This window comes from Astyanax mexicanus, chromosome 8 (genome assembly GCF_023375975.1).
Source record: "Astyanax mexicanus isolate ESR-SI-001 chromosome 8, AstMex3_surface, whole genome shotgun sequence".
Classification (NCBI taxonomy): domain Eukaryota; kingdom Metazoa; phylum Chordata; class Actinopteri; order Characiformes; family Acestrorhamphidae; genus Astyanax; species Astyanax mexicanus.
This window is the reverse complement of record NC_064415.1, coordinates 51,058,630-51,085,605: the sequence shown is the minus strand read 5'-3', so window position 1 is coordinate 51,085,605 and position 26,976 is coordinate 51,058,630. Positions and strand designations below refer to the sequence as shown.

Below are 26,976 nucleotides of genomic sequence, written 5' to 3'. Positions count from 1 at the left end.
GCAATTTTCAAAATGAAGTAATCGCAATTTTCCATACAGATATTTTATGTTTTTAATCTAAAATATTAGAAAACGCTACTCATTTCTGATGTGTTTTCCGTCTTACCGGCGCCTCCTGCAGTCCAACGTGCACATATTTTCTAAACATTCCTCCGAGGACTGCGCTCGTAAAGTTCCAGCACTTGAGACACAAACACCTGGTGGAATAAAGCATATATTAATCTAGAAATAAATCCTACCGCTTCTAAAAACTGCAGCGTCATCGCTCACTGGTGAGAATTCGTGATTAATTGTGGAAAACAATAATAATCTTTCCTTCAAAGTTTCTTCTGTGACTCGTTAAGTGCATTATTTCTCAATTTTCAGTCACAAACCCACATTCTGAGGAGTAATCCAGTGTCCGTCAATGTATGAGAAATAAGGCTGTGTCTAAACGAGGTCGGCATGTGATATGAGTCAATTTAACCCAAAGCGTCTGAATATATTATATTTTTTTATATATATATATATATTTATACATATATACAGACATGCATACAGGTGAACCTAGTTTTGAACCTTTCCTTTGTCATCAGTAGTTTGATTTTTAGTAGGGGCGAAAATAATCAATTAAAATGTAAAATAATTTTGTTTGTGAAACAATTTAGGTATTTTTTTTAGGCACACAGCACTAGTCTGAATAAATGAATGTATTCTCTATAAAATATATATTACATTTTTATATTTTAACCTTTTTTTTTTTAGAGAGCTAGTCAATATTTTAAAGAAAAACGTTATATTGTGTATCTTTGTTTTTTCAGGAAAATCCAAGTGAGGAAGATGCTGCGATTGTGGATAAAATCTTGTCCATGCGTCTGACCAAAAAGGAGGCAAGTTGACGCACATGCACCCTGTGCTGTAGCTACTTCTGTTGTACTTCTGTATTATAAACTCAAAACTCAATCTATATCTTCCTGTTACAGGTGTCTCAAGGACATTATATCACTGTTGAGGAATTCTTTGTCAAGTACAAAAACTAGTGAGTACTGGATTATTATTTTTTTTATCATTCCCCCTGAAAAGCCAAGATGGATCATAAATACAGACCTGCCAACTTGTATGCATTTTGCGTAATCGGCACACATTTTGACCTCCTAGTACGCCTGTACTCGATTTCAAGGTATAAAGTACGCATATCGCATATAATCTCACATTTCTCCATGCCTTCACAAGTTTATCTGTGAGTGTTTGTGTTTGTTGGTTAGCAAACATGCTAATTCAGCAAGCTACATATTGAGCCATCCGCTACTTTCACTTTCATCCAATTCCTTTTCTTCCACACTTTTGACACATTGTTGTGCTGAAGACTCACTCACAAACACACACACACTCACACTTTTTTTTCCCCCCCTCTATCTCACTCCCACTTGCGCGCACACACACATTGAGGACCTTTTCTGTTGTTCCTCACTGTATGAGTGTTTTTCTTTGAGTAAAATAGACAAACAAAAGCAAACAGCAATTCTTTACTCAAAAAGCGGAATGGAATTGCGCAATCAATCCATAGCAGTGATAAAGTGATAAAACTTTATAAAATTCTGGATACTATGTGCAAAAAAGAGCAGTGGCTATAGCCCTGTTTAAATATATTAATACTGTGGCTTTGACTTTAAACTGTAATCTAATGTATTTGTTAATTGGAGAAAGAAGGGAATTGAAATGATTTTAATACTGTAATGCCTCCATCAGCTTCAATTATAACAGTGTGAATTGATATTAAACCTTTGTCTTACTTGTACAATAGGGCTTTTGAGAAATATCTCTTTTGAATATTAATTTTCTTTAAAGGTCTGTTGTTTAAATTCTTCAGCTTTTTTTTTTGCTAATGAAGTCTGATTCCTTTATATATTGTATAATTTTGTGGGAAAAAAAAACCCCAACAGTAATCAAAGCCTTAATTTAAAGCCTTAATTTTTATATCATATGTACTCCTAACAGAACTTTAACTCACAAACCTGTATTAAAGCCCAGTCTTTCAAAAAAATGAAAATAAATAAATAAATAAAATAATATTAATAATAAAAATACTGTGATATACAGTGAAACCGTCTGAATATTGAAAAATACTGTGATTATAGATACATATTTTCTTCAGTAGAACTTATAGTAAAAATCAGTAACTCAAGACATTATAATATTCTAATTTAAAAAGCATCAACATTACCCTGAGATTACCCTGTGACTGTGTCACAAAATGTGTGCTCATTAAATTCTTTCAGGTTGGCAGGTCTGTAAATGTATAGTTATTGATTGACTGATATAAAAAAATAAAATAAAGGTCATACAGATTTTGTTTTTATATTTGTCAATGTCTTTTGTTTTTGTTTGTTTGTGGGATGTTTAACACATTTTTTCACTATGCTCAGCTCTTACTTGCACTGTGAATGGGCCAGTATGGAGCAACTTGAAAGGGACAAAAGGATCCACCAGAAACTGAAGAGGTTTAAGACAAAACAAGCTCAAATGAGACGCATCTTTCAGGAGGTGGGTTTTTAATGCTACACAGAAATGCATCTCAGTTTAAGACTATAGATGAATGAATTGCCAATTGGCATTCATTAAGTCATTCATAGTTTAATCAACCAATTGCTGAGATTAACTGAGAGTAATATCACCCCATCATACACTCTTATGTTGCTCTATTGTCTTATGTCTTTAGTCTCATGTTTGTTTATACCTGTGATTTTGTTGTTTCGCTTTCTTGTTTTTTTTGCTGTAACTTTGGGAAGGAGAGTAACAGTTTTAATCCTCTGTATGTCCTGTACATATGCAGTATTGACAACAGAACTACATAACTTGACTATATTTGATATGATATATATATATATATATAGGTTTTCTTTAGCAAGAAAGTGGTAGGCTGAAAACCACCGTTTTCTGTATCAAACTATCAAATACTATACTAAGGTTAAAATAACACAAAACAATCAAATCAAGATTTTAATATTTAAAGATTTATTTAAAAAAAAAAATATTCGTTTTTTCGCAAAACGCAATAAATCCATGCCATGTTTTTTTTTTCAAAATGTCTTATATATCCTTTGGCATCAATAGAAATTTTTTTTTGATTGAAAATTTGCAAAATACAATAATAAATAACAGTAAATTGTACATCTGAATATAATAGTTTGACCATTGGGCCTAAAAACACAAATTTCAAAACATTTATTTTCAAAAAAGTGCAAAATTTCATTAACGAACAAGACATTAAGACTATAAAATCCCCAAAATCACGTTACATTCATGTGCTGTAGTGTAATGTAGTGTGGTGTAGTACAGTGTGTATTGTGTGTATTGAGTGTGTGAGTGTGTGAGTGTGTGTGAACTGCAGATGATAGCGGCATTCCCCCCCCTCCTGAATGCCTGATTTTCTTTACCTTTTTACGTACATGAGACTCTTTTGATGGCTTTCTCTTTTTTCCAATAACTGCTGCACGAACAGGCTCCTCTATACCATCAAACCCGCTCATTTTCGCGGACTTTGAGAGAGAAAAACGAAAGTGAAAGTAGGCTACACGAAATGCCGGCCGGCTCAACAGGGCGCGTTCTAAGATGTTTACATTCTATAGCTCGTGGAATGCTGCCCTGTGATTGGATGACGTGGCGTTCTGCGGAAAATCAAGACTGGCGTTTGTTGCGTTTTGGAAAGAAAGAGAGAAAGTAGGGCAGTATTACACGGCGGATGTTGCGTTTTGATGAAAATTGAATATTGGCTTTTCAAGAGTGGTCACATAACATTCTGATTCTGGCTCTAACTCATTTATTTTTTTTTTAATGGCGTTTATCGCGTTTTGGAATCAAACTCTTCATATATATATATATAGATATATAGATATACATATATATAATCTCATGACATATCTCTGACTGCATATTTTGGCTGAAAATTGGTAAATGCTGATACTCTCTTTTTCCCATCCCTGTACAAAACCTTGTTTAACTAATTGCTTAATTTCTTAATGTTCACATAAGGATGAGGAGCCTTTCAATCCGGATTACGTGGAAGTGGACCGCATCCTGGATGAATCCAATAGTATAGACAAAGACAATGGAGAGGTTGGATTCTTTTCTCTTTTCTTTCCTTTTTTTTTATTTTTTTTTTTTATGTAAATGCCGTGCCAGTCAAAAGTTTGGGTACACCTCTTCTTGTTCAGTATGGCTGAACAGCAGTATGACTTGTGGGGTTATGAAGTTCAGATTTCTATATCTCATGTTCTTTCTCCATAGCCGGTGGTGTACTACTTGGTGAAGTGGTGCTCTCTGCCCTATGAAGATGCCACATGGGAGCTGAAGGAAGACGTAGACGAGGGCAAGGTGGAGGAGTTTAGGAAGATCCAGAGTCGCCAACCAAGACTCAAAAAAACGGTGAGTTAATAAAGGATGTCTTCTGTTTTAATGCAGACATTGGCTGACCCTGGTGCTGTTATCCTGTGTCCATTCCTCTCATGTTTGAGGAGGAGAATGGTGTAACAGAATTATTAGAAACCGGACAGATGGCAACACATCAGTAATGACTGGCAGCTGAGCTTTATGTGCTAACTATATGTGCACACTTTTAGCCCCGCCCACCTGCAAGCTCCTGGAAGAAGCTGGAGCAGTCCCGAGAGTACCGTAGTGGGAACACCCTCCGAGAGTACCAGCTAGAGGGAGTCAACTGGCTGCTCTTCAACTGGTATAACAGGTACCTTGCCACATATGGATAACACTCCCAGTACCAGTGTCTGTATTTAGATGTATAGAATATTCTGATACCTGAGGCCAGTAGTTATCAGTTCTGACCATTCATTAGTCATTAATTAAAAAACTATGATTATGTTTATGTATGTGTTTTATTTAGTTAGTTATTTATTAATAGTAAAACGTAAGGAGCTGTGTACACAGTTTACAGACAGTACCGTATTTTATGGACTATAAGGCTTACCAAATTATTATAGGGAGCGTCAATAAACATCTAGTTTCTGGTCTATTTTCATACATGAGGCGCACTGGATTGTAAGGCGAATTTTAAGCGACTATAGTAAGGAACAAGGATGTCGCCATATTGTTAATCTATACAAATTAGTTTTCCAATATTTTCAGCAATGCAGTTAGAAGCAGCGCTAGCCACAATTAGCAGCAGCACTTAGCGCTAGTAAATGCCGCCTGACAGCGCTACATTGAGGAACCCTGAGTGTTCCGCTAAGCCAGGGTGATATTAGTTAGCCGTTCGTTCCACGTAGCTTGTTTTAACACGGTAAACGCACAGACTATACAGTGTGATATACTCATCTCTGAACAGGGAAAAAGCTAGCTCTGCGGTAAGCAGCTAATGATGATACTGCTCCAGTCTCTGTGCTGGAGAAACTTTACTAAAACTCCTGTATAACACTGTACTTCAGCAGAATGGCTTTACTGTTTCTTACAACCTGACTGAGTGTTCCTTATAGTGTGAAAAATACGGTATGTTTATTTACTTATTTATAAATAGAAAAACTAAACTAAACGTTGCAACATATAGAAAATGTGTATACCGCTTACAAACAGTACATGTGGAAATAGTAAAGTACAGTAAAAAAAAAAATGTAGCTCTTTACAGTACCCCAATTAACAAATCCATCTGCACCCACTATTTAAACCTAAATCACCCTCCGTAATTCACATCACCTTTTCCTGAGCATGCTGACCATGTTTTTGAACGCCCAATACATGTGTGTGTCCCCAAGCTGCTCCCTAAATTAACACTTTATGATTAATTTAGTTAGTAGTAATTATTAAAAATTAAAAAAGTTATTATTGCACATTTAGTTTATTTTCATTGAAGCGTAATTGTGTAGATTATGTTTACATTTTAACCTACTTTGGTCTTTGCCTATTTTAACTTGATTTTTGTGTGTATATATTTTAGGCAAAACTGTATTCTGGCAGATGAAATGGGTCTGGGTAAAACCATCCAGTCGATTGCGCTGCTGTCTGAAGTGTTTGCTGCAGGGGTTCAGGGGCCCTTTCTGATCATTGCCCCTCTATCAACCATCACTAACTGGGAACGGGAGTTCTCCACGTGGACCGAAATGAACGCTATCGTGTATCACGGCAGCCTGGCCAGCCGGCAAATGATCCAGCAGTATGAGATGTATTGTAAAGATGAAAAGGTATGTTCTGTTCTATATCCCCTATGGTTCTTATATATCCTTTGGTTCGAAACTCTGTCACGCTGCTTGCCATCAGCAGCTGGAGTCCGAGAGAGCACAACTGCCCTTGCTTTTTCTGGTTGGGTAGATGGCGCTCTTTCCCAACATTACTCCCAAGCTGATGCAGGTCAGCGCAGGCATCTGTGAGCTGATGTATCAGAACCCTGTCACTGTGCTTTCCTCCGAGAGCGCTGTGATGCTACTCGGCAATACTGTATCAGCACCCGTTCGAAAAGAGGCGGTGGCTGACTTCACATGTGTCGGAGGAGGCATGTGCTAGTCTTCACCCTTCTGGTGTTGAGGCATCACTAGTGATTGGGGAGTTAATCGGGGTAATTAGGTGGGATATTTGGCATAGCTACTAAAAGTGGCTGCACAAAACTGCACTATAAAATGATTATTTAACCATTAGCAGTGATGATTAACTGAAGATGTTACCTTCACCCTATAGGAGCACCTGATCCCAGGAGCATACAAGTTTGACGCTCTGATCACAACATTTGAAATGATTCTGTCGGACTGCCCAGAGCTGAGGGAGATCAACTGGCGCTGTGTGATTATTGACGAGGCTCACCGCCTGAAGAATCGGAACTGCAAGCTGCTCGACAGCCTGAAGATGCTGAACGTGGTGAGTAAAGATCTGCCAACATGTACACACTTTCAGTAACGAGTACACATTTTGACCTCTAACAGTGCCTTTCCACCAAAAGAACTCTGGTTCTTGAACCATTTCTGTTCGGGCTTATAAGCAAACCAGTCCGAGTTTTCTTCAGTTTTAGTGAAACCGTCAAAACGTCACATTATACGCCATCAACAGGGGGCGTTGCACACCTTCAGTCATCAGGGGTTACACAGAAGAAACTAGAGTTCTTCAGTTCCCGCTCAAAAAAGTTCCTAATTCTGTTCGTGGACGCTTGTTCTGTTTATTGCATTTTCGGTTACAAAGGAGTCTAATGCATCAAGCTACCTATCGAGCCATCCGCTACTTTAATCCACACTTAATATTTTTCCTCGTAACTGTCGACACGTCACTGTGCTGAAGACTCTCAGTCACTCTTTCTCTGTTTCTCACACACTCCTTCTAAAATCAGTTCCAATCCTTTTAGTTTTTACAGTTGTCCTTTTTTTAGATAAGAAGGTAAAGAAGACAGTCTTATAGTTATGCTTTGATACTACTTTTACTATCCTAGCCCTGTACAGCTCGTATCTTTCAGCAGGAATTTGGGTACTTGGTGAAGAGGTAGTAATGTAATATAGAATATGATGTTAATGACAAGTGATGTTGAATGCCTTATTGTACTCAATTTTGGCAAATACAGTGTAAAAATGAACATAAACCTATCGAATGGGGAAGTGAGGTGTAGAGTGTGGGACTGCTGCAATTATTAAAAAGTCTTAGAGCAGGGGTGTCCAAACATTTTTTGTTGGGGGCCAGAAGGAGAAATATATTTAGAGTCACGGGCCAACGACTAATAAAACAATTAATGAAATATACCATTTTAAATAATACATTTTCCTTATTACTTTCATTTACACACCATTTTACTTGACTTACTATCTTTATCTTTGACAGTGTTGTGTAAACTAAGATTTTCCAAATTGGTTTTGAAAAATTGATTAAATGATTGAATCATTTCATGATGTCTCTTAATATTAAACTCCTTAATTACGGCAACTTTTAGACTCTTTTGCCCTTTGTCTGCGCTACAACTGAACACTCTCGCCCCTTTTAGACTCTTTGGCCCATTTTTCTGCGCTACAATTGAGCACTCTCACCGCTTTTAGACTCTTTGGCCCATTTTTCTGCGCTACAACTGCGCACCCTCTCCGCTTTTAGACTCTCTGGCCCGTTTTTTTGCGCTACAACTTCACTCTCGCCTTTTTTAGACTCTTTGACCCGTTTCTGAGACCTAGCGTTCAAACTTTGAATCTCACATAAAAACCTGCTTAACAGCAGGCCAACTTTCATTCTATTTCTAAAATACCTTGCGGGTAGTTTGGATACCCCTGTCTTAGAGAATACACTGGGCTCAAATTTCAGTTCCTGACTGTAGAGGGAGCCCAGGAGCATGAAGTCCCAGATCTCCCATAATGCTGCTGTAAATACGTGCGTACATTTTTTAATAAAGGTAAACTGTTGAGTAAATCGTGCACAAAAGTGGCCTAAAGGTACATGTTGCATCCTGTAGGACTTCTTATGTAATCTTAGGACCATTTGAGTTACAGACTCTGTTTAAGACCTTAAGCAACATCTGGGAATCTGATTCTGAAACTGCATGAAAATAGTTGAAACAGCCTTAAAGACTTGCTTATTCCATGCACTTTTTAATCTCTCCCCACCTCTCCCCATCATCCTGCCCCCTCCACTGCAGGAACACAAAGTGCTGCTGACGGGAACTCCTCTGCAGAACACCGTGGAGGAGCTGTTCAGTCTGCTGCACTTTCTGGAGCCGGCCCAGTTTCCCTCCGAAACAGAATTCCTGCGTGATTTTGGAGATCTTAAAACAGAGGAGCAGGTGTGTGCTACTGTTCACACACACGCTAACTCACACACATTTAGTGCACTGTAATGGCAGTCTGAGCAGATATTAATGCAGGCATTCTTCCCTTGTTTTTTCTTTAGGTGCAAAAACTGCAAGCAATTCTGAAACCCATGATGCTGCGCAGACTAAAGGAGGATGTAGAGAAGAACTTGGCACCGAAGCAGGAGACCATTATTGAGGTATGCATAAGATGCTGCTCGTGGAGACAAATTACAGCATTCTACAAAAGATTAATATGAAGTATAGAAAGATGAAGCCAGCGTAGCACGACAGGATGTAGTAAAAGTCTTTAGTCCGCTCTTTAAACTGCAGTGTAAAACCGAAACTAAACCAAATATATACAATTTAACACAAACCTGCAGATTTTGGAAGAGACATGACTATGATTTTTTTTTTATGGCTTGTTCCAAATCATCTGAGTTTTTGTATGCGTGTGTCTTTTTGTGCATGTGTTTTTGTGTGCGCGTGTGTGTTTGTGTGCGTGTGTGTTTGTGTGCGTGTGTGTTTGTGTGCGTGTGTGTTTGTGTGCGTGTGTGTTTGTGTGCGTGTGTGTTTGTGTGCGTGTGTGTTTGTGTGCGTGTGTGTTTGTGTGCGTGTGTGTTTGTGTGCGTGTGTGTTTGTGTGCGTGTGTGTTTGTGTGCGTGTGTGTTTGTGTGCGTGTGTGTTTGTGTGCGTGTGTGTTTTTGTGTGCGTGTGTTTTTGTGTGCGTGTGTGTTTTTTGTGCGTGTGTGTTTTTGTGTGTGTGTGTCTGTGTCTCTTTGTGTGTTTTTTTTTTTTTGTGTGTTTTTTGTGTGTGTTTTTTTGTCTGTGTTTTTTGTGTGTTTTTTTGTCTGTGTGTGTTTTGGAGAGGGAGAGAGAACCTTAATTAACTTGCGTAAAAAAAAAAAATACTGATTCCAAATTAACAGCGTGCATTCATTTTTTTTGTACTCCACAAGAGCAGAATGTGTAGATGAAGCTGAACTATTTTAAAACAGAAAAGTTTTTTTTTTTTTCTTAAAGTTTTTGGAAATAAAATTCTAACACTGGTAGAGTGCAGTCAAGGGTTGTAAGGCCGTTGTAAAGGTTTTGGACAGTATTAAAGTTATGCTGACTGGCTCATGTCTCCTCAAGGTGGAGTTGACAGATGTGCAGAAGAAGTACTACCGTGCCATTCTGGAGCGCAACTTCAGCTTCTTGAGCATGGGAGCCAGTTCCAACAGCAACGTCCCCAATCTCCTAAACACCATGATGGAGCTTCGCAAGTGCTGCAACCACCCGTATCTGATCACAGGTCTGTAACACTCTACACTGTTTCAGAGCAGCTTAAATAGAGATTAAACAGAAGATAACTTTATTCAAGAAATTTCTCACCATGAGATAATCCTTATCCTTATTTCTCACCATGAGATAATGTTTAGTGTTTGCTGGTAATCAGGGACAGTGATAATGCATACACAGGGGTTAGACAATGAAACTGAAACAACTGTCATTTTAGTGTGGGAGGTTTCATGGCTAAATCTTTATTAATTGCACATTGCACCAGTAAGAGCAGAGTGTGAAGGTCCAATTAGCAGGGTAAGAGCACAGTTTTACTCAAACTATTGCAATGCACACAACATTATGGGAGACATACCAGAGTTCAGAAGAGGACAAATTGTTGGTGCACGTCTTGCTGGCGCATCTGTGACCAAGACAGCAAGTCTTTGTGATGTATCAAGAGCCACGGTATCCAGGGTAATGTCAGCATACCACCAAGAAAGACGAAGCACATCCAACAGGATTAACTGTGGACGCTGTAAGAGGAAGCTGTCTGAAAGGGCTGTTCGGGTGCTAACCCGGATTGTATCCAAAAAACATAAAACCACGGCTGCTCAAATCACGGCAGAATTCAATGTGCACCTCAACTCTCCTCTTTCCACCAGAAATGTAAATTATTGTGGTCAAACCAGGTGTTTCAGTTTCATTGTCCAGCCCCTGTAAGTAGCAAACAGGTTCTTCTACATAATGAAATTAACTTTGTGATATGTATTGCATAAGTTATATTGCATTAGAAGAGCAGTAAAGCAGTAATGAGTAAAAATATTTTGCTGATTTAAAAACAGCATGAGATATTTATGCCCACATTTTTTTTTCATTCATGAATTATTCTTGTCTCACATTCTCATGTTATGATTCTTTGTATTTTTGTTTTAGGGGCAGAAGAGAAGATCGTAGCTGAGCTGAGAGCGGTGTACGACCCCTCAGCTCCAGACTTCCACCTTCAGGCCCTGGTCCGCTCTGCAGGAAAGCTCGTCCTGCTGGATAAATTACTGCCTCGGCTTAAGGCTGGTGGACACAAAGTGCTGATCTTCTCTCAGATGGTGCGGTGCCTCGATATACTGGAGGACTACCTCATCCATAAAAGGTAAATGATTATCTTCTGTAGACAACAAGAAGACAATTTACTGTAACTTAATATTTTTTTTAAATTGACAAATATTCCCAGATCTTAACTATAAAACCTTAAAAACCAACCAAAATCCAAAGTGTATTAATCTGAAACACATTCTATATGGTCAGAATTTTTGGGTAGCGCTAGCTCTTTTGCTGTTCAGAGGTGAGTATTTTAAATATTTTAAGTATTTTGTTATTGCTTAATGCACCTAATAATCTGGTGCACCTTATGTATGTATATCCACCAAGGGTAACACTTTATTTTAAGGAACACAAATTAGGCGGTTATTAATGTCTTATTATTTGCTTAATAAAGCCTTAATTAGACATTTGTAAATTATTTATTAACTAATTATTAGGCTTTATTCTGTGCTATAAGTGTTATTGGTGCTTAATTAGAGGTCTGTTATGTGGAAATGATTAATAATGGCTGTATTAGTTCTTATAGTGCACAATAAACAGTTAAGCAGATCATTAAGCATTAACTATTAGCTAATTCTACATGTAATTAGTGTTATTATAATTGGCTGCAGTTCAATCTATGTGAGTTTGGTAAGGTTATGGCTGTGCTGGAGTTTATTGAGTTAATAAGGGGTTAATAAGTCACTAATAGACCAAGATGTGCACCATATTCTAAAGTGAGGTTCTGTTCATCACTAATTTGACACTAAAAAGAACTGAATAAATATTTAATCATTCACATACCCCTAATGAAGCACCAATAACACTTACACAGAATAAAGCCTAATAAGTAGTGAATACATCATTTTACAAATGTCTAATTAAGGCTTTATTAAGCAAATAATAATAAGACATTAATAAGCGCCTAATTTGTGTTCCTTAAAATAAAGTGTTACCCGACCAAGAAATAGACGTTCATTGATGGTGCGCAGTATAATCCGCAATATAATCAAAACATACTCTAAAATAATTGTTAACACCATCAATAACTTATTGTTTAAGGTTAAGTAGAGATGCATGAATACCTAGATGAGAAATGTGAGCGAGTTGGTGAGACACAGTGGTCTCAACTACAATATTCAATTATGCTGCTGGTTGCTTAATTATAAGTATAAAAAAATACACATACACACACTGGTATCTGTGCATCCCTACATGTAAGCTATATGCACCACAATAACAATTAAATACAAATATATTTAGCTTGTTTTTGCTATTCCCCTTTACAAATTCAAGCTGCTCGATTTTGTGATATAATTTTTGTGATATTTATTGCCAGGTATCTTTATGAACGCATTGATGGTCGAGTAAGGGGAAACCTCCGACAGGCGGCCATTGATCGCTTCAGTAAGTTGGACTCCGACCGCTTCGTCTTCCTACTGTGTACCCGAGCTGGAGGCCTGGGTATTAACCTGACTGCTGCAGACACCTGTGTTATATTCGACTCCGACTGGAACCCCCAAAACGACCTTCAGGTGAGTCTTTTCTCACATCTCCTTTTAGTATGGAGGCCCTGAGAGCCTCAAGATTTCCGCATTGCAAGGTCTAGAAATGGTGGCTTAATTAGTTAGTTGTAGGTAGGTCTGTCCTGATAATTATCGACTTAAATGAAAAAAATATTTTAAAACAATTTTGTTTAAAGCCATTTTTCCTTGGACGATATATTTTCAGTTTAAAAAAAATAAGTAGTATAGAGTATCTATAGAAAAACAGTAAATTATGCAGAGAAATGAGAGGACCACAATTGAGATGCACTGCTATATGAAATCAAAGTTGCAAAACCAGGCCACTATCAATGCATTGTTTTTGTGATGAAATTCATTATACCCATCCACCTATTTAGCATGCAGCAGTTTTGCATTATGTATTCAAGTAAGTTTGTAGGTTAGGGGTTGGACAATATATTAGTATCACAATATATTGGATCTTTTTGATCATATTTTATTGATCCATGGCGTCAAATATTAATGTATTTGTTGAATTGTTGTAAAGAATTGTCTTGTGATATATATTACGTATCACAGTATCATGATATATTACCATGGTAAAAATATTGTGATATGTTGCGATAATGTAATGAAAAAGACCTAATGCGATTGTATAAATCTGATTTTTCAAGGATTAAAAAACGATCAAATTTATAAAAAAACTTTTTTTATTATTATTTTATTTTAAAAAGATCACTTTTTTAATAAAAATCAGCACAGTAGGATCTGAAGACAGAGCACAACACTGTTATTTAGTGGACGGAGTTTAAACACAACACAAAATGAGACAATATATATCAATATAATATTGCAAAGTTAAATATCACTATACTTCACTATATTCACACCTCTCTTATGGTATTTCCTCCTTCCAGGCCCAAGCACGTTGTCATCGTATCGGCCAGTCTAAGGCAGTGAAGGTGTATCGCCTGATCACCAGAAACTCTTATGAGCGGGAGATGTTGGACAAAGCCAGTCTGAAACTGGGTCTGGACCGAGCTGTGCTTCAGAGTATGAGTGGCAGTAAGGACAGTAATGTCAACGGGGTAAGACTGCTAACCAAACAGCAGATGTCAGATATCTGTTTTTCACGTCTTAATATGTCTTCTTTAAGAATTAAAACATCAGTCATTTTTTTTTGTTTTATGTAGATCCAACAGTTCTCTAAAAAGGAAATTGAAGATTTGCTGCGGAAGGGAGCCTATGCTGCGATCATGGATGAGAATGATGAAGGCAGCCGGTTCTGCGAAGAGGACATTGACCAGATCCTCCAGAGGAGAGCCACCACCATCACTATTGAGAGTGAAGGCAAGGGCTCCACCTTCTCCAAGGCCAGCTTTGTGGCGTCTGAGAACAGAACAGACATTGCCCTGGATGACCCGGAGTTTTGGCAGAAGTGGGCCAAGAAAGCGGACATAGACTTGGACAGCATCAACAGAAAGGTAAGAAAACCGCTAATGCCCCACATACATGCTAACAAGCTAACAGTTCTTGCAGTAATAATGTAGCAATGAGCTACTTCGTTTTGCTACTGTAATGCTGCAATTTCCTATCTATCTCTCTATCTATCTCTCTATCTGTCTCTCTATCTGTCTCTCTACCTATCTCAAGCTAACATACCAACCATGGTATGATGTAGTTAACATAAAATAATGAGCTAAAACTGAGATAAAGCACAAACCCAACAACATAATGTTTTAAACTCCTATTATGCTCATTTGTCACAAACAGCAATGGTGTTCCCAGGTCATATTGACCCCATGCATTTTTAATTACATTACATTACATTACATTACATTTGGCAAACGCTTCTGTCCAAAGCGACTTACAATAGTCAAGTACAAAGTAATAGAAGTTAAAGGTAAAACATTATTTAGATAGGGCTTAAAGGAGGTCGAAGGGAAATAAGGGAATGGAGAAGTTTAGGAGGGGAAGAAGGAAATTAGGTTAGAAGTAGTTAGTGTGTTAGAGAGAGTGTGTTTTGGATAATTATCCAAAAGATATCTGAAACCAACAAATTCTAACAAGCAATGTGAATATTGTATTACTGACTCCATTACTAATTATTCTATCAATATTTAGGGCAATGGTGTTCCTTACCTATAACAGGTAATGGTTAAATTAGAATAATTCACTTGATACCTGTTCAAACCTTTTTTTTAATGTTTTACTACTAGTTTAGTTTTTGTTTTTGCAGGGGGTGGTTGCAAATATGTGAGATGAACCATTTTCAAATTATATGTTAATTATACTAATTAAGGCAAGCAGAGGAAGTTTCATATTGAAAAAAATACTTTTAACTATTTTTCCTAGATCTTCAAACTTTAAAACAGGTCAATTTGACTCGTAACATAACAGCAGGGTTCATTTTTAGCTGGTGTTGATTTTTATATATATTTTTTTTTATCTGGGTCTGGACAGAGCTGTAATGTCAACGGGGTAAGACCAAGCTAACCAAACAGCAGATATCAGATGTCATAACTTGACTTGACTTGGTGTGGACAACATGAATATATGTGCTTATGGCTGATTTGCTATTATTAATGGCTAATGCATGCTTTTGTATTTCCACTTGGGTTGTGACTGCCCCTTTAAATCCTTTTTTCTTTAAACAAATCACTTTCCACCCACTAGATTAGATCCATGCATAAGACAGCAAAGGCCATGCAACAGCTTATTTGCATAAAAGTGACAGAGCCCTTAAACAGCTCATTCTGAAAGGATTGAAACTGGCAGGACTAGAGCTAGTAAGATCTCTATGTGAAAAACGTAGTGAATGTATTGTATAGCCCATAAACCTATTCTATCTTTGTAATGTTTAATATGTCCCCTTTAATACATCATTATCTCTTATTTTTCTCACATTATACTAACACTTTCTTTTCCTTCCCCTCTGTTTTTTCCATTAAGAACACACTTGTGATAGACACGCCACGAGTGCGCAAGCAGACACGGCAGTTTTCCACTCTGCGAGGGGACGGTGGTGATCTTTCCGACATGGACAGTGATGATGAGTACCCACCTCACAATTCCAGACAGGCCCGCGCTTCCCGACGCTCCGACCGCCACGCCGGTGGAGGATACGGTCGCACTGACTGTTTCAGAGTGGAGAAGCACCTGCTGATTTATGGGTAATGCACATTTTTAATACTACTGTCAATTCTTAAAGCCATTATGAATCCTGGATGGCAGTTAATTTGGCTTAAATATTCATACATTTCAGATTTATTAGTGTTTACTAGCGATATTCTTGAAAGCCGTGTAGAATCTGTTTGTTTTGCTCTTTACTTTTATTGGTTTGAGGTTTGTTCATGCATTGAATTGGTGCACCTTAGTTATAGTACATTTTTATTACATTTGTTTTTTTTGTTTTTTTTTTGCTACACTACGCTATTTTATACAAAATAAAAAATTTGTAGGTTATTGCTAATGAAATGGACAACTTAAAACAATAATTTTCTCTGGAATATAATCAAGAGGAAAATGGATGATCACAAGCCATCAAACCAAACTGAACTGCTTGAATTTTTGCATCAGGAGTGGCATAAAGTTATCCAAAATCAGTGTGTAAGACTGGTGGAGGAGAACATGTCGAAGATTCATGAAAACTGTGATTAAAAAGCAGGTTTATTCCACCAAATATTTGATTTCTGAACCCTTTCATTTAAATTCTATTTTTTTGCAAATAAATTATCTAAAGGACAATATTTTTATTTGGGAGAAATTCTGTTTGTAGTTTATAGAATAAAACAACAATGTTCATTTTACTCAAACATATAGCAACATATATAAAAAGCTCTTTTTTCTATGTGTTTATACTGAATACAACTTTAATGCTTATTTTGTTGCTAATATTGGCAAGAATATAGTTATCACCAAAATACTCTAAAATATTGCCCACCCCTCCCACCCCTAGTATTTACAGACTTTTCTCTGTTTCTGCAGCTGGGGGCGCTGGCGGGACATCCTTGGTCATGCTCGCTGTAAACGCCGTCTAGGAGAGAAGGATGTGGAAACTATCTGCAGGGTGATCTTGGTCTTTTGTCTGCTGCATTACCGTGGAGATGAGAACATTAAGAGTTTCATATGGCAGCTCATCACTCCACCAGAGAACGGCCAAGAACCACATTCTCTTCTTAACCACTCCGGTACGTTTACTCAAGCTCTCTAACCATGCTTTAAACTGAACTGCAATCCACATTTGTACTTGCAGTTTCTATAGGAGATTCTGGTTGCATGCAGGCTGTGCATTCACACAAACAGTACACAGAGTTTACAGGTTATTAGAGGATCCTGGCTGTTGGTCATTCTGACTCCCATCTTACAGAGAATGTCATAGGAATGTTTAGCCACTAATGTAAAAGGTTCCAGGAGGGTTAGCTTATTGACACTTGTCAAAGTTCCTACTGCCTAGGCCTATCACAGTAACTCTCTTTAGTGGACAATATATTGTCCCAGGAATTATCACAATATATCACAATAAAAAAAAGTTATTGTAAAATAGCATTTGTCACAAATATAATAACATAATAGCAGTAACTTAAATACATTATTTAAGAAATGTTTAATTTGTTTACACATACCATGTTTTTCGCACTATAAGGCGCACTTAAAATCCTTTGATTTTCCCAAAAATCATCAGTGCGTCTTTTTATCCGGTGCATCTTTGTATAATTTTACCAGTCAGGTTGTAAGGAGCAGTAAAGCAAGCCTGCTGAAGTGTAGCATTATAAAGGAGTTTCAGTTTAGTTCTCCAGCAGTATTAACATTAGCTGCTAACCACGCTAGCTTTTTGCTCGTCCAGAGATGAGTATTATTGGCCTGTAGCCTGCTGGTAACCCCGGATAGCACTGCTGGAGCAGCATTAACATTAGCCTTTGAAGGCGCTAAACACTAACTCTGTTGCTCTTCAGAGGTGAGTATTATTGACCTGTAGCCTGCTGGTAACCCCGGCAAACACTGCTGGAGCAAAATTAACGTTAGCTGCTAACCACAGTGCTAGCTCTTTTACTGTTCAGAGGCGAGTATATCGGACCGTAGCCTGCACGTGAACCCTGTTAAAACAAGGTACGTAGGACGAACCGCTAGCTAATATTGGCCTGGCTAACCAGAACACTCGGGGGTTCCTCCTGTAACTGTCAGATGGCATTAGCTAATAACCACTAGCAGGTTAGCTGCTAATGCTAATGCTCCAGCTTTAGTGGAAATCTAGAAATCTACGCTTACTGTAAATAAACGGAAGTACTTTAAATCTTTGTAGATTAACATCCATTACTCATTTAAATTTTCCGTCTCATCTAAAATGTGTTTTGTTTTTATTTTTTTTATTTTTAGAATTATAGTTTTGTTTACTTAGCTTAGCTTTGTTGAGTTAAAAGTAAAAACATGCCAACATCCATGTTTCTACTGCTTGTTGGTAGTGTCGCATAAAATGAGCCTTATAATCTGGTGCCCCCTATGTATGAAAATAGACCAGAAAATAGATGTTTTTTGATGATGCAGCTTATAATTCGGTATGCCTTATAGTGCAAAAAAATGATTAATTAAAAAAAATTAAAAACTGACCTGAACCCTTCTGTGGTGTGAGCAGTGATGTCGGTTAAGCGTTACTTAGTAACACCATGCAAAATCTGGATACTGTATTATCTAACTGTAATACTAGAACATTAATAAGCAAAAGTGTATAAATGTAACTGATTGTAATCACAGAAGCCCTGTAACAGATCATGCGGATCAAGCAAAAAATTATAGAGCGGAAAATGCAAATTTTCTTCCAAGCTTCTTAAACTGGCAGCCAATAACCTCATATAACCTAATATTAAGACTTAATTCTCATGACTTTTCCTGGTAGGCTACTGTGTAACCAACTTACAGGTTTGCCGATAGGAATATAACACTTGTAAGCAGAGGCTGGTCATTTGTGGTGTTGTGTGATGACAGATTTTTATATGGTAAGGAAGTTTTTGTATGCTCTTCATAGGTCTGTCCATCCCGGTCCCTCGTGGCAGGAAGGGGAAGAGGGTGAAGACTCAGAGCTCCTTCGATGTACAAAAGGTTGAGTGGATCCGCAAGTACAACCCTGAGACTCTTCTGCTGGACGAGAGTTACCGCAAACATCTTAAGCACCAGTGTAACAAGTATGCACAGTTTAATATGGATTGAAAAAATTATTAGACAAAAAAAATATATATATCCATTTTATACCGGAAACTTGTAGACCCCAAACTCTATACCACGAGCCTCTGTTCATCTTAGTTTTAACTACTTTCTTTTTTTTCGTCTCTCTGTCTCTGTCTCCCTCTCTCTCTCTCTCTCTCTCTCTCTCTCTCAGGGTATTGCTGCGAGTGCGTATGCTGTATTATCTGAAACAGGAGGTAATTGGGGAGCATGCCGATGCTGTACTGAGAGGAGTTGATGGCAGGTCAGACACAGTATTATTATTTAATTTAATTTTTTTTTTTATTCTTAAATCTGTTCTTGATGACAGATTGTATAAAACAGACATACCCTAACTTTGATTTGATTTCTTGTTATGTAGGGACATTGATATTTGGTTACCTGAAATGGAACAACAGGATGTTCCAACGGCGTGGTGGAATGCAGAAGCTGACAGGTGCTTGCTGCTTGGTGTCTATAAACATGGTGAGTTCTTTTGTTTTTTACTGTGTCTATTATTTATTTATTATGAAAGTTCTAAAAATTCTAACAGGAAAAAGTACTTTAATGTACAAATACACCTTTCTGCCTTTTGACAGAAAAAGGCCAAAAACACAAGTTATATATAAATACACATTTAAAAAAAATCACTTTCAGTTATAGATAAATGAAATTCAAGTGAAGGTCATATTACAGCATCCACTTAGCTTAACAGACAGGAGGGCTCCCTGTAGCCACAGAGCCATGTGAAGGCTGGGCTCACACAGGGAATTCAGTCTGTTGTGAACTATCAGCGAGTAATCAAGCTCCAAAAAACTGTTATTAGAAGGTAGTGTACTGGACTGGAGCGCGATGCTATGTCTGCATCCCTAGTTTCAAATTAAAAGCCCTTTACAATTGGGGCCACAATGGTAAGATAAGATATATATATATATATATATATATATATATATATATATATATATATATATATATATATATATATATATATATATATATAGTATATATCGTAGAAACACTGTGTTGTGCTTTAATTGGTTTGTCTGGATATTAAAATGTTCTATAAATATTTAAAAAATATATATTTTTTTATAAATAGTATTTTTTTTTTTCTTTTTTTTTTCTTTAAGAAACAATAAAAAATGAATTAAGGTTTTTTAATGTATGCAGTGGTGAAAAAAAAGGGCCAAAGTAAACTGAAAAACAAAATAAATAAATATTTAGTTTGAGCCAAAAATGTACATTTCGCTGCATCTCTACCCAATATAAGAGTTGTGGGGCAATATCTGATGTACAAACACTATATGAATAAATGTTTTGAGGCACCTCTTAATCTTTGAATCCTCCCTGTGTCTTCCTTTTCTCTTTATAAGGATATGAGATGTACACTACCATGCGTGCGGATCCCTGTTTGTGTTTCCTGGAGCGATGTGGTCGCCCCGATGATCAAGAGATAAAGGCTGAGCAGCACGCAGGAGATGCAGAGCTGGGAGATGGGTATGCTGCACATCACAGCTGTTTGCTTCTCTTTTTATACTCTCTGTTATTGGAGATAAATCTTTAAGAGCTTTGATGTTTTTTGTGCAGGCCAGACTTTGACAAATACTCAGAGGACCCAGAGTTCAGGCCTATGAGGCACGGTAAAGACATGTTCGCAGAGGTGAGTTCCGTGATTACATGTAAATAGAGAGGCTATAAAACCTGATCCCAGCATAATCAGCATCTGTTTCTTTGTCGGCATTAAGAGAATTACATATTAAGTCAAAAAAGAGGAGATTGATATTTTTATATCTGATTTACAGTGAGCTCAGTCATAAACATGAAACCAGTTGGAGATTGCTTTAGCTTTGTGATATGATCCATCATAATGATGGAAGTAGCCATTAGAAGATGGTAAATTGTAGTCATAAATGGATAAAGATTTATTGGTTTAGCCTGCTTCTGTTGTAGCTCATCCACCTGAAGGTCACATGTGTTGTTCATTCTGTTACTGTAGCCTTTAGCCTTTGGTACACACATCACGCATATAACAAAAACTGGCCATTTTACCTGTGCAGTGCCATTGATCTGTCATTAAGTATCAGTGTGTAATCCAGCTTGGAATATCAGCATTACGGCAAGTCTGCTCTTGACCCAAAGAGGCCTGCTGCTGTGTCTGTTAATATCATGGCTTTAACCTGGATGAGCCCTGTTGTTAGAATTGTGGCAGACCTGGTATTCTGTGCTTTAGGAAGTGAGAGCCCTTAGGCCAGATATTATTGTTGATATTGAAAAGATGACCTGTCAAAAAAATAGGAAGGAAAACCATTTTTTTTGTACTAAGTAAGCTTTTGCTTGAAATATAGTCAGATTCTGCTTATATTGATATCGAAATAGGGCTGCATGATATATCATTTAAGCATCGTCATTGTGATGTGCGCATGCACAATAGTCATATCGTAGGACGTGCGTTGTCACTTAAAATCAAACATGTCATGTGGCAATGCTTGGATTCTTGACACAAGAAGTAGGTACACACAGCGCTGTGTCTGTGTCAGTGTGAGAGACAGGCTGCTGCTGCCTGAGAAGCATAATGGGGAGGGGGAGCGTGACGGGTGGGGGGGCAGAAGTAAACACGAGGTAACCGCATGGACTCCATCCATATGGCTGGACACGTGTTTGTGTTTCCAGTTACAGCTGAATTCACGCTTTTAATCCCATAAAAATGCTCTTATTTACTTTATATAAAGCCATTTAAATGCCTGATTAAAGGTCCGATTACTGTTGTTTTGCTGCGTTTCTCTGGTTTTGAGAGCTCGACGCTGACTCTGCTCTTGATCGGACCGGACGCGAGAAAGCATGCGGGTGGGGGCGGAACTGGTGACGTCATCTGCATTGTTTAATATCCCGATATATATATATTCGAAAAGAACATTTGCAGGGTTTACATTTTTCTAATATTGTGCAGCCCTATATGAAATTAAATCTTATTGATAAAATCTATCGCAATATACATTTTGAACGTATCGTTCAGCCCTAGTTCCTAGCATGAAAGTGTATTATGTATCTCAATTTGTACATTACATTGTGTAAATGTATTTATTCTCCCCTAAAGACTGACTCCAGGAATGCAGATGAGATCTGCGTGGATGATCACATGAATCCCATGCTAGCTGAGGTGCAGGCCTCTACTACCAGCACTTACTGGCCGTCAAGCTCCTCGCTCACCGCACGACTCCGGCGGCTAGTCACAGCCTACCAGCGCAGCTACAGACGAGAGCAGCTGAAGATGGAAGCTGCAGAGAAAGGAGACCGGCGCCGGCGGCGCTGCGAACAGGCCAGCAAACTCAAAGAGATCGCCCGTCAGGAACGGCAGCAGAGGTTCGTCCTCCAGTGTCAACACCAGCCGTTAAATCTTCTGTCTTTGTTGAACACAGTTTTCCTCTCGTTAACATCACACTGCTTTGTGTTTCAGGTGGACCCGTAGAGAGGAGTGTGACTTTTACCGGGTGGTGTCCACGTTCGGTGTGGAGAGAATAAAGAGTGAGGAGGGCGTCCAAGAGAACGAGGAGACCAGACTGGACTGGGCGCGATTCCGCACGTTTGCACGGCTGGATAAGAAAACGGACGAGAGCCTGTCACGATACTTCCGCTGCTTTGTAGCCATGTGCCGAAGGGTGTGTCACTTGCGGCCGGCCCCTGGAGAAGGTACGGAGACCTTGGTTAATGAGGTTTTAATTTAATTGTATTTAAAAATTAATTTAAACTTTAGGTTATCTTTATCAGCGTTGATTGGGTAGGCCTGTAGCCTGCTGCTAACCCCGGCTAGCACTGCTGGAGCAGCATTAGCATTACCCACTGATGGGGCTAAGAGCTAGCTAGCTATTTTTCTTTGTTCAGAGGCAAGTATATCGGCCTGTAGCCTGCACGTTTATACCGTGTTAAAACAAGCAAAATGGGACAAACCACTAGCTAATATCGCCTTGGCTTACCGGAAGACTTGGGGTTCCTTAGTGTAGAGTTTTTGGGGAGCATTTTTGTCCTGCTAGAGTTTAGATACTAATGCTAATTCTGCTGCACCCAACCTTAGTGGAAATCTAAGCTTACTGTAAATAAACAGTAGTGCCTAACGTGAAGAAAGCATAGCTGTGCCCGGTTAAATAGCTAATGTAAAAAAAATTAATTAATTAAAAATAAAGCTTAAAAAATTGGCGATATATTAAGACCAAACTTAGTGTATATATTGAGGGCAACTCATAATTTTGAATTATGTAGAATTTTTTTAACCATATTTATATCAAGTATTGTCGTTTTGGTAAATTGTAAGTTGTTGAACTTCACTTTACCTGTTTGTTCTCTTTCTCTTTCCAGAATCTCAAGACCTGTCCCAGTCTCTAGCTCCCATCACAGAGGAGCGAGCCTCACGCACACTGTACCGAATCAGCCTGCTGTGCCGGCTGCGGGAGCGCATCCTTCCCCACCCCTCCCTGGAGGAGCGCCTTTCCCTCGCACCACCCAGCTCTGACCTGCCCCGCTGGTGGAGCATCCCCCAGCACGACCATGAGCTGCTCCTCGGCGCCGTCTACCACGGCGTGAGCCGCACGGAGCAATCCATCTTCCCCGACCCGCAGTTTTCCTTCAGTCAGGCCCGTCAGGACTATCTGCAGAACCAGCAGACGGCCCCGGCTGTGCCGGTCCAGACACACAGCCAGACGCTGGAGAAGAGCAGCGTTAAAGAAGAGCGGTTAGACGAGGAGGCTCGGCTCCTGGGGATGGAAACTATTTGCCAGTCAGACTCTCTGGTCACGCCGCTCTCCTACTCTAAAGGGGAGGGCGGAGGTCCCTTCGGATGGAGCTGGAAGAAGAGCAGGGGGTCTAAAGGAAAGAAAGTAAGAGACACTGCTGGAGGAGAACAGTCAGACTCTGATTCAGATTCTGACTCAGACTCGTCAACTTCCTCTCATCGTTCAGGCAGCTCAGACGACAGTGGGGACAGTGATGTGGAGAGGCAACAGGGTGAGATTTAATTTTGATAACCGATTAATCTGTTGATTTGATTTGTTGAAGTCAGAAAAGAGCTTGTAAAGATTTTAAATGTCTTGTTTAAAAATGTTTGGGTGTTTTTTGCATTTAAGGTGGAACGGAAAAAAAAACGCGGCTGAGATATAAATGTACTAAAAATGAAATTAATGTTGTTTAACTATTCTAGCAGGCTCTGATGACAGTGTGAAAGAGATTAGATGAAATAAACTTACTACAAAGTTTTCTTAATTCTCCTTCACCTGTGGCTCTAACATGCATACAGTTAAATGGTGCTTTGCTGCCTTGGCTTTGGTTGGCTTACTGCCACACTTTAGGGGGTAGCACCTGTACTTATGTGTAGTATAATGTAGACCCAACTAATTGATTATTAAATTACTTGCCAAATATTTTAATAATCAATTTAAACAGTTTATTGTTTCAGTTGTTGCATTAAAATTTTACTTACCTAATATAGATGGAATGATATCATGCTTTTTTCACCAAAGCCTACGAATTACGATAAGCATTAACATCTGAGCTATTTGACATAACATAAACAAATGCTGATGCTAGTATTTGTAAAGGTTAAATAATAAATATTACTGTAGAATTGGATATTTTGGACTGTAACCAAAAACAAGCTACATGGGACGAACCGCTAGCTAATATCACCCAGGCCTACCGAAACATTTAGGGTTCCTCAGTGTAGCTCTGTCGGGCGCATTAGCCGCTAAGTGCAGCTAGCATTAGCTGCTAATGCTTATGCTGCTGGAAATCTGAAAATCTAAGCTTACTGTAAATAAATGGAAGGGCTTTGCTCACCCAAAAAAACAGCTTTCAGGAGAGAAATCTATGTAGATTAACATCCAGCGCTAGTTTGACTTAATAGATTTTTTTTTTTTTAAGAATGATAGTTTTGTTTACGTAACTTAGCTTCTTTACCTGAATTAGAAGAAAACATGGCAACACCCGTTCCTTACTAGTGTTCATTAATGCACCTTATAATCCGGTTTGCCTTATGTATTAAAATAGACCAGAAAATATATGTTTATTAATAGTGTGCCTTTATAGTTCGAAAAATACGATAATATTCACTAGTATCCAAATGCACAAGAGAATTGTGTATGCTAAAAATGAAATGCTTAGTGCTGCTGGTGGTGGAGGCCAAAATCCTTATTCCTCTCAGTCTAGTTTACAGTCCAGTCTATTTTACTCTAGTGGATCTTCGGTACCACTTTAAAGTAAGACTACCTTTATAAAGGGTTTATAAATGGTTTACAATTAGTTTATTAGTGGTTACTAATTAAGTTGTAAGTGCCTTAATCATTAATAATCAGTTATAACACATATAGAAAGGGCAACAATGACCTGTTGTTTGCCAAATAGTGAACTCACAGCCGTCTATATTGTTGCCCTTTCTACGTATGTGTTATAACTGATTATTAATTTTTAAGGCATTTAAAACCATTTATAAACCCTTTATAGAGGTATACTTATTTTTAAGTGGTACCGGATTTTCTTTCTCCTCCTTATTTCTTATCCATTTAGCAAATATCCAATGCCAAATGTATTCTTTTATTAAATGTCTGTTTCTTAGAGGTGTATAATATGTGTATATGGAGGTATGACAATATGTTCAGTACACAGCCCTGTATAGCAAAAGACAGTTTCCCTGTAGTTATTGATAATTTAAGAATGAAAGCCTTTAAAATGTGTTGTTTTTCAGTTCTTTCTACAGCTCCTTTAAAGATGTGTGATGTGGATGAAGAGAACAGTACCCTCTCATTCACACCGTCTCAAGATGGAGCTCTGCCGGAATCCGTTAGTGAAACTCATCGTGTCGACTGGCCTAAGGTACTTCAAGTTTGTTCGTTTTCTTCCTCATGTTGAATATCTTTTAATAGACAGGTGGTTAAAAATATGGATGTTTATAAACCTGAAGGGATTTCAGAATTTATGCATGATTGATTTGTTGAAATGTGGAAATGTAAATGATAAGGAAACCTACAAACTCTTATTTTTATACAATGGTTGTGATGGGAAGCAGAGGTCTTACTGTCCATAAAAATCAGTGAATCTACAGGAGTGTGCTGCTCTCCAGGATCATGATTGTCTTATCTCTGTTGGATTTTACCGTATTACCAGATTTTATTTGGACTTTTTGTAGTAGGGGATGGATTTATGAGCATTTTTGAGGTGTAAAATACTAATATTTAAAGCTGTTGCAAAACAAACAAAAAGTAAAGTAATTGGCCTATTTTTTAGCCCTGTGATCAGATTGTCTTTTGTAAAGGGTACAGTCGTGTTAGTTCTGTGTACCTAACACTAATTACACAACTATACCAAGGACAATATACAGCATCTCATAAAAGTGACTGCTTCTCTCACATTTTTGCAAATATTTTATTATATATTATTATTATTATTATTATTATATTATTTGTTATTATGATGAACAGCTGAGGAAAAAATAAGAGACCTCTTAAAAATGCTGAGTTTCTTTGATTTTACCAAATTGAAAACCCCTGGAATATAATCAAGAGGAAGAGGGGTGATCACAAATCATCAAACCAAGTAGTGGCATAAAGTTATCCAAAATCAGTGTGTAAGACTGGTGGAGGAGAACATGCCAAGATGCATTTAAACTGTGACAAAAAACAGGGTTATTCCACCAAATATTGATTTCTGAACTCTTAAAACTTTAGAAATATGAACTTGTTTATTTTGCATTATTTGAGGTCTGGAAGCTCTGCATCTTTTTTGTTGTTTCATTTGGGAGAAATTTTGTAGTTTATAGAATAAAACAACAACGTTCATTCTACTCTTTCGGTGCAGTGCGCGGCCATCCCTCCACTAAATGCCGCTTGGAGGCAACAAGCGCCGGGCACACCAACCAAGAGCAACAACCGATTCATAAAAAGCAGATTCCTTTAAGGAGGCTGCAACAAAAAAATATGCACTGCTACTTCTGACTGTTGATTGATTAAAAAAGTGACTGTCATGAAACGGTTGTGTGATTGGCTTTAATCGAAAATGGTTGACATGTCCTCCACCCTTTAATTCTCCGGCCTGCACTAGCGGAATTCAACAATGTTCAACAATGTAACTGCATGAGATATCATAGTAACAGAACGTGAAATCACCTTTTCCTGCGATTATTTGTTCCATGCCCTACTAAATATCTTTTCATGGGACTAACCTGAAGAT

The 26,976-nt window shown here is 38.1% G+C and overlaps 1 protein-coding gene across 2 annotated transcripts in view; it reads left to right on the top strand.

Annotated features, from left to right (window-relative positions):
* chd8 (chromodomain helicase DNA binding protein 8) overlaps window positions 1-26,976 on the top strand; it is a 44,460-nt gene that overhangs the window by 11,876 nt on the left and 5,608 nt on the right. For both annotated transcript variants that reach the window (XM_049482302.1, XM_049482303.1), the window contains exons 9-34: window positions 801-869; window positions 963-1,018; window positions 2,406-2,523; window positions 4,012-4,095; window positions 4,267-4,404; window positions 4,599-4,720; window positions 5,924-6,167; window positions 6,658-6,834; window positions 8,579-8,722; window positions 8,830-8,928; window positions 9,863-10,022; window positions 10,925-11,135; window positions 12,405-12,600; window positions 13,488-13,658; window positions 13,764-14,054; window positions 15,523-15,743; window positions 16,558-16,760; window positions 18,593-18,749; window positions 18,944-19,033; window positions 19,151-19,254; window positions 20,142-20,265; window positions 20,356-20,428; window positions 21,863-22,128; window positions 22,223-22,455; window positions 23,119-23,763; window positions 25,496-25,623. In XM_049482302.1, the coding sequence (XP_049338259.1) occupies window positions 801-869; window positions 963-1,018; window positions 2,406-2,523; window positions 4,012-4,095; window positions 4,267-4,404; window positions 4,599-4,720; window positions 5,924-6,167; window positions 6,658-6,834; window positions 8,579-8,722; window positions 8,830-8,928; window positions 9,863-10,022; window positions 10,925-11,135; window positions 12,405-12,600; window positions 13,488-13,658; window positions 13,764-14,054; window positions 15,523-15,743; window positions 16,558-16,760; window positions 18,593-18,749; window positions 18,944-19,033; window positions 19,151-19,254; window positions 20,142-20,265; window positions 20,356-20,428; window positions 21,863-22,128; window positions 22,223-22,455; window positions 23,119-23,763; window positions 25,496-25,623 (4,524 nt within the window). The remainder of the gene's footprint in view (window positions 1-800; window positions 870-962; window positions 1,019-2,405; window positions 2,524-4,011; window positions 4,096-4,266; window positions 4,405-4,598; window positions 4,721-5,923; window positions 6,168-6,657; window positions 6,835-8,578; window positions 8,723-8,829; window positions 8,929-9,862; window positions 10,023-10,924; window positions 11,136-12,404; window positions 12,601-13,487; window positions 13,659-13,763; window positions 14,055-15,522; window positions 15,744-16,557; window positions 16,761-18,592; window positions 18,750-18,943; window positions 19,034-19,150; window positions 19,255-20,141; window positions 20,266-20,355; window positions 20,429-21,862; window positions 22,129-22,222; window positions 22,456-23,118; window positions 23,764-25,495; window positions 25,624-26,976) is intronic.